Source organism: Colobus angolensis, unplaced genomic scaffold (assembly GCF_000951035.1).
Source record: "Colobus angolensis palliatus isolate OR3802 unplaced genomic scaffold, Cang.pa_1.0 Scaffold110, whole genome shotgun sequence".
NCBI classification, from domain to species: Eukaryota; Metazoa; Chordata; class Mammalia; order Primates; family Cercopithecidae; genus Colobus; species Colobus angolensis.
The window spans coordinates 1,248,177-1,255,982 of record NW_012112031.1 but is presented as its reverse complement, the minus strand read 5'-3'; the positions used below and the strand labels follow the sequence as shown (position 1 = coordinate 1,255,982).

The 7,806-nt window shown below is 42.8% G+C and overlaps 1 protein-coding gene across 3 annotated transcripts in view; it reads left to right on the top strand.

Moving 5' to 3' along the window:
• The window catches only part of YWHAE (tyrosine 3-monooxygenase/tryptophan 5-monooxygenase activation protein, epsilon), a 61,909-nt gene extending 56,605 nt beyond the window's left edge, over window positions 1–5,304 (top strand). For 2 of the 3 annotated variants that reach the window (XM_011955842.1, XM_011955852.1), the window contains one exon: window positions 4,324–5,304. In XM_011955842.1, coding sequence (XP_011811232.1) covers window positions 4,324–4,376 — 53 coding nt within the window. In that variant the 3' untranslated portion in view covers window positions 4,377–5,304. Of the gene's footprint in view, window positions 1–1,671; window positions 1,685–4,323 lie in introns of all 3 variants that reach the window. The other variant, XM_011955833.1, reaches the window with a different exon arrangement.
• The last annotated feature ends 2,502 nt before the right edge of the window (window positions 5,305–7,806 follow it).

Here is a 7,806-nt window from a genome sequence, read left to right as displayed (position 1 = left end):
GAAACCCCATCTCTACTAAAAATACAAAATGAGCTAGGCATGGTGTCGCATGTCTGTAATCCTAGCTACTTGGGAGGCTGAGGCAGGCGAATCGATTGAACCTGGGAGTTGGAGGTTGCAGTGAGCTGAGATCACGCCATTGCACTCCAGCCTGGGCAACAAGAAACTTCGTCCAAAAAAAAAAAAAGGGTAATAACTTTGCAGTTTTTAAAAATCTATTGAAATTTGGCTGGGCGCGGTGGCTCACGCCTGTAATCCCAGCACTTTGGGAGGCCGAGGCGGGCCCATCAGGAGGTCAGGAGATCGAGACCATCCTGGCTAACACGGTGAAACCCTGTCTCTACTAAAAAGACGAAAAAATTAGCCGGGCGTGGTGGAGGGCGCCTGTAGTCCCAGCTACTTGGGAGGCTGAGGCAGGAGAATGGCGTGAAGCCGGGAGGCGGAGCTTGCAATGAGCCGAGATCCTGCACTCCAGCCCTGGCGACAGAGCAAGACTCTGTCTAAAAAAAAAAAAAAAAAAAATCTAGTGAAATTAATTTGCGTTCAATTCCTTATTGAGTCTGTAAATCAGTTGATTAAATTTGGTTAAGCAGACTAATTTTTACAATTAATTTTTATTAAATGAAATATTTTTATTTATATAATGTTTCCAGTCATGAAATGGTTCAACAGTTAGGTTGTCTGCTGACATTCTGGTACAACTAACAAACTGAATACACAAATATTTGTGGGTACAAAGAAATTGTTCATCAGTTTGAGAAGTTGAATTTGTGAAAAAATAGAGTATTTACTTTTTTCTTTTTTTTTGAGACGGAGTGTCACTCTGTTGCCCAGGGTGGAGTGCAGTGGCGTGATTTCTGCTCACTGCAACCCCCACCTCCCGGGTTCACACGATTCTCCTGCCTCAGCCTCCCTGAGTTGCTGGGACTACAGGTACTACAGGTACCCGCCACCACGCCTAATTTTTTTGTATTTTTAGTAGAGACAGGGTTTCACCGTGTTACCCAGGATGGTCTCAATCTCCTAACTTTGTGATCCACCCGCCTCGGCCTCCCTAAGTCCTGGGATTATAGGCCTGAGCCACCGCACCTGGCCTGGTATTGCATTTTTTAATAAATTGGTTTTGAAACTGCAATGGTGCCTGCCTGTAACGTCGGCTGTTTGGCACCGTGAGGCAGAAGGATCACTTGAGCCCAGGAGTTGGACACCAGCTTGGGCAACATAAAATTTCATCTCACGAAATAAAATACTACTTTTGTGACTTGAGTTCCGTGGTGATTATAGGAGAATCGTCATGAAATTGGCAGTTTACTAGGATGTGACTTTGCATTTAGTTTAAGGATTGTTTCGATTTTTTTTTTAAAGAGACAGGGTCTTTATGTCTTTTAACTTGAGGATATGTTAATGTCTGTCCCAGCATGTTGGAACATAATTTCTTTAAAGGGAGGGATCATTGCTTTTTCTCAAGTGATTTTAGTCCCTTTACCCTCTGATAAGAGGGTTAGTTCATATATGAATCCATAGATAGGAAATACGTGTTCTCTCTGCCTGTTCCTCTCCCTCCAAAATGTAGATACACTGGGCAAAGAAACATACCCAGGGAATCCTTTTTCCCCTAATATCTGTATGCCTTTGAAGAGCATATTACATCCTTCTCAGAGTAGAAGGGAGGAGGAGACAGATTGTTTCTTAGAGTGAAGTTTATACAAAGTAAAAAGACCCAAGTCTGGCTCCTATGTCATTGATGTTTTCCTTTGTCCTGCTCTGTTGGTTTATTTTTCTTGTAATGTTGCTATCATATGATTGTTCTTCCTCCCTTTTTCCTTGCAATATAGATTCCTAAAGGAAAACCCAACTCTTCCTTTCCTAAAAACTCTACTTTGTAAGTCATGTTCATGGCACAATGAATTCTGCTTTCAGTTTTGGTTCTTCACTAATCATGCCTGTGTATGATCGTCCTGTTGCTCACAGACTCTGCCTGTTCCACCTTCCAGGGCGCTGGCCTAAGCCTTTTCTGGCCTCTCCTCCTGCCTCCTGTGGTTGGCTGTGATGTGTATGACAGTGACATTTTTACGCCTAAGTTACTTGGAACTTCTGGCACATCTCATGGTTGCTTACGAGCGAGTTGTGTTCTAGTGTTGTGTGTTAACGATATTTTGGCAATGATTTGCTGTTAACGAGCGTGAATGTTCCTGTCATGTTTCCTGCATTTGAATACATTACTGTCCTTTGGAGAACAGTTGGGTGTCCATCAGTTCTTTCATCCCTAAGCAATTTTTTTTTGCCTTTGCATTATGAATTAAAAATCTTTATGAATCTTAAGTAGTTTTTTAATTTTTTACACTTTTTTGAGACAGAGTTTTGCTCTCGTTACCCAGGCTAGAGTGCAGGGACGTGATCTCGGCTCACTGCAACCTCCGCCTCCTCGGTTCAAGCCATTCTCCTGCCTCAGCCTCCCGAGTAGCTGGGATTACAGGCGTGCGCCACCACGCCCAGCCAATTTTTTGTATTTTTAGTAGAGACGGGGTTTCTCCCTGTTGGCCAGGCTGGTCTTGAACTTCCAACCTCAGGTGATCCACCCACCTCGGCCTCCAGAAGTGCTGAAATTACAGGCGTGAGCCACCACACCTGGCCAGTTTTTAAAATTTTTTAAAAACAGGGTCTTGCTTTGTCAACCAGCCTGGAGTGCAGTGACTTCAAAGCTCACTGCAGACTAGAACTCCCCCCACCTCAGCCCCCCAAGTACTGGGACTATAGGCATGTGGCCTCATTCCCGTTCCCAGCATACATATTACTTTTAGTTTTTTTTTTCTTTTCTTTTTTCGAGACAGAGTCTCACTCTGTCACCCAGGCTGGAGTGCAGTGGCGTGATCTTGACTCACTGCAACCTCCGCCTCCTGGGTTCAAGCGATTCTCATGCCTTAGCCTCCCAAGTAGTTGGGATTACAGGCATGTGCCACCATGCCTGGCTGATTTTTTGTATTATTTTTTCAGTAGCGATGGGGATTCACCATGTTAGCCAGGATGGTCTTGATCTCCTGACCTGATGATTTGCCCGCGTTGGCCTCCCAAAGTGCTGGGATTGCAGACATGAGCCACCACACCCGGCCTTATTTTTATTTTTTGTAGAAACAGGGCTTCACTGTGTTGCTCAGGCTTAGTGGGTTTTTTTTGAAGTCACATATCAGTGTCAAACATTTCCATCACAGAAGAGATTTTAAAACTGTCTTCACTGAAACTTTAATGCTGTGACATTTATCACTTTGAGATCTTCTAGGCTGTTTCAAAGCTGTCCTCAGTGTAAATGCTTCATGTTTGTAGGCAGCTAGTTTGGTGGTGTTTGTCCATCCTGTTTAAATAATTTAACAAGCATTATGAATGGATGGTCATCCGAATGTTTATGATTCTTGGGTTGATTTTTCATTTATTTTGATTCAAACTAGTTAAGTATATAGGAATTGTAAGTGGTTTTTTTTAAGTACAAGTGAATGTAACTTTTACCTGTTACATCATTTTTAAGGGAAAAGCCTGCATGCTTCTTTATTTCGGCTGACTTGTTTAATGCATACTAATAGGTAGATACCCTCCAACCAATAGGCTGGCTTTCTATTGCATGTCATAGTGCAGTTGAAACTCCTTCGGGTAATCACCCTGTTTAAAGGCGGCAGACAAATAGCATGAGTGAAGTGGTCCAAATGCAGTTCTTTAATAACCTCAGTGGTCTGATTTACTTTGAGCATGCTGTGTTTCACTCGGCAGTAAAACCTGATGATAGTTTGGTGTATCTGGCCAAGATACAAAAGGTGAAATACTCATAACAGCGGAACCCCACAGTAAAATACTATAGAACTTCTTGAGAACAGTTTATTGCTCAGTGAACTATTTTGAGTCATTTCTGAAAATTAGCTTGTGGGTAAATTAGATTTTGCAAAAAGTTTGCAAAATACTCTTTGATTCTTGAAGTGGTGAGGTTATTGAGAAAGAGTATTTTGACCCAAGATTTATGTGAAAGCTTGAACATCATTCTAGTAAGATGTTTTCCTTGGCTGTGTACTTTAAGAGCTTGTTTAGCATAAAAGCATTGAGTTGTACTGTGCATCAGTTTTTTCATTCTGTTGACCGATAAATACTTTCAGGACCATAATCTCTTCTTGGCTTAGGCATCTCAGGTGTCAAGGATGATAGAAGTCCTTTGCCTGTGTTTAATACCAATCGTAGCAAATAGAAGGAGTCTTTATGCTTGGAATGACACCTTTGTTTGTGGCTACCATAGCCTAATGTAGTCAGTACGAAATAATTTAACTTTTTTTCTTTTTTTAACAGGTGAAGAGCAGAATAAAGAAGCGCTGCAGGACGTGGAAGACGAAAATCAGTGAGACATAAAAGCCAACAAGAGAAACCATCTCTCACCACCCCCTCCTCCCCATCCCACCCCTTGGAAAGTCCCCATTGTCACTGAGAACCACCAAATCTGACTTTTACATTTGGTCTCAGAATTTAGGTTCCTGCCCTGTTGGGTTTTTGTTTTTTTTTTTTTTTTTTGGTTTTTTTTTTTTTTTTTTTAAACCGTTTTCAAAAGTTCTTAAAGGCAAGAGTGAATTTCTGTGGATTTTACTGGTCCCAGCTTTTAGGTTCTTTAAGACACTAACAGGACTGCATAGAGGCTTTTTCAGCATTACTGTGTTGTGTCCGTGCCAGATGCGGCAAGATCACCATTAGAAATGGAAATGACATTGGAAAGCCATTAGACTTCTAGGTGAGGCAAGCATCTGAGAGAGGTTAATCACACTATAGAGGCATAAGTGGTAACAGTTTTCTAATTGTTTAAACTGTATTTTATACCAGTGTTTGAAAGTAATTGGGTGTTAGCTTGAGATGGTTAAAGGTTGTTGGGGGAGGGAGTTTGTTGTCATGGTTTTGCTGTAAAAAAGTGTTTCAAACTCTGCTGAAATGTTGCTGAAAAGCATGGTGCTGGTAACAGTTCAACAATCCGTGGCTGCTCATTCTTGCCTACTTTACTCTCCCACTGAAGCAGGTTAACGTTGAAGGTGGTATGGAAAAGCCTGCATGCCTGTTCAATTCTTTGTTTCTTCTCCTTCCCCCTCCCCCTACCTCCTTCCCCTCACTCCTCCCCTCCTTCGCTCGCTCAACCTCTTTTGTTCAGTATGTGTAACTTGAAGCTAATTTGTACTACTGGATATCTGACTGGAGCCACAGATACAGAATCTGTATTGTTCTTACTGAAACACAGCATGGAATTAACATTAAACTTAAATAAAACAAACCTAAATTAAAAATGCCAAATATCATCGCGCCTCCATCCTTTATACTTCTAAAATAAAATCTCTAGTCCAAGCACACTGACAGTATTATGTTTGCCTGAATGTGAAACATTCCTCTTTTTTTCTTCCATAAATAATTTGTTTGCTTCCCAAAGATGTATATTTTGGAAAAAATTTGCCTGTAGTCTGGTTGTGAAGAACACTGAGTCAGTTGATGGCGTGTCTTGTCCTCCAGACCAGGCAGCAACAGGGTATTTATTTTAATCATTAAAGTACAGCATAAGTAGTACAAAGTGTAATTATGGATCATTTTCTAGCGCAGTATTTCGTACAACCAAATAAGGCTGAATGTCTTACAATAATTCTTAAGAGGTGAAACTGTGTGCCCTCTTCCGCCAGAGGCAGTAGTGGAGAACTACTCAATCCTTTGTTAGTAATCCATGCACACACATTGTAGACAGCAAGTAGCAGTCTCCCTTCCCAGAAACACTCCCTATAAGAAGCTTCTTTCCATTAACAGTTTATACATCAGTGTGTGTAGATACCTAGTTACTGTAGATCTTTTTATGTTAGGCATTTAGATGTGTCTCATTCTGACTGTAACATTGATGTACACCTGATTTTTGTCAAGATCAGTTTGCTACTTTTGGACAGGTGCTGCAGTGAATACCCTTGCAGCAGTTTCTGCTTAAATACTTGTATATATCTGGAAGGTACGTTTCTAGATTCCCTGTGTCAGTAAACACTTTTGAGTTGATAAATGCTTCCTCGTCACACTTGTCTTCTAAAATTGGATGTTGAGACTGCAAATTTACTCTCAGCTTAAACTCTTAGTAGCAGAGATCTAGGAAATGAACAGATTCGTGTTATCCTAGTTGTGTTTAGTGAGTGCTGGCAATGAGAATAAACATGTTTTTGTGAGTTGCGTTTCCGAGGGTAGGGAGACCATTGAATATAATCACATACTGCTATCTGTCTTGAGCAACCTCCAAGAAGCTTTCAAGTTGATTTGCTCTTGTTTCCAGCACAGCTGCCACAGGTCAAAATCCAAGGAATTTGTCAAGTCTGTTGCAGAGTTTGAAGAAACCAGTTGTGGGATGCAGGGATTTGCTGCCACCACAATGAACAGTAATGCATGAACGGACTCGCAGAGCTCAGATGAGCACATGTAATGGAGGGTGTTTGTTAGGAAAACATGCTTAATGCAGGTGGCGCTGCTGGTTTTTTATCTTGTAATGAGGCAATACCAAATGTTACAACTGTCCCAAGTTCACATGATTTTTGCTTTGTGAAACGATTTCTTAAGGCTTTCAGTCAGCAGTTTCAAGATGCATGAGCATTTTCAAGAGGTGTGGCGATTTTTCCAAGGTAAAGAAACAGAACCTGCCACTCAGAGAAACTTACAAAGGTAATTAGGAAAGCGGTGATTGGTACAGGTTTATAAGAAAGATCCTTATCAGCCCGGCACCGGTGCCTCACCCCTGTAATCCCAGCGCTTTGGGAGGCTGAGGCGGGTGGCCTATGAGGTCAAGAGATGGAGACCATCCTGGCCAACATTGTGAAACCCTGTCTCTACTAAAAATTCAAAAATTAGCTGGCGGTGGTGGCACGAGCCTGTACTCCCAGCTACTCGGGAGGCTGAGGCAGGAGACTCCCTTCATCCTGGGAGGCGGAGGTTGCAGTGAGCCGAGATCGCATCACTGCGCTCCAGCCTGGGGGACAGCGAGACTCCGTCTCAAAAAAAAAAAAAGATCCCTATCAAAAATTGAAAGGCTGGGCGCGGTGGCTCACCCCTATAATCCCAGCACTTTGGGAGGCCGAGGCGGGTGAATCACGAGGTCAGCAGTTGGAGACCAGCCTGGCCAACATGGTGAAACCCCGTCTCTACTAAAATACAGAAAAATTAGCTGGGCATGGTGGACGGCGCCTGTAATTGCAGCGACTTGGGAGGCCGAGGCGGCAGAATCGCTTGAAAACCGAAGGCGGAGGTTGCAGTCAGCCGAGATCGCGCCTCTGCACTCCAGCCTGGGCGGTAAGAGCAGGACTCCGTCTCAGAAAACAAAAAATTGAAAGACAGCCAGGGAAGCCTGCAGAAAGGTGCCGTCGCGCTGTGAGGACAGTGTCACTCCCAGTTCCTGCATTTGTGGGCTGGAAAGGGAATTGCCCCAAAAGTTTCTGCTCTTGATTTGAGTCCCTTTGAGGATCAGTTCACTTAAATAGAAATTGTTAGTTACAACTTGAACGTAGCTCATTTGTGTTTTAATTACACATCTCGGTACTTTGCCTTGGAAAAGGAAAACCCAAAGCTTTCCTAAAATGTTAGGAGCGACAGTAAGTGGGTTTGTGTCCATGCTCTGTTCCAGGTGGGCGCCCGGCACAGCACGTCTGCACAGTTACTTTTCGGCCCTACAGGAAGATGGGAACGAACTTCCATCACTGAAAGGGGAAACTGATGGAATACATGGAGACATGTAATTGGCCCCTGTCCCAGACAATGGCTTGAGCCTTATAAATGAAACCTCAA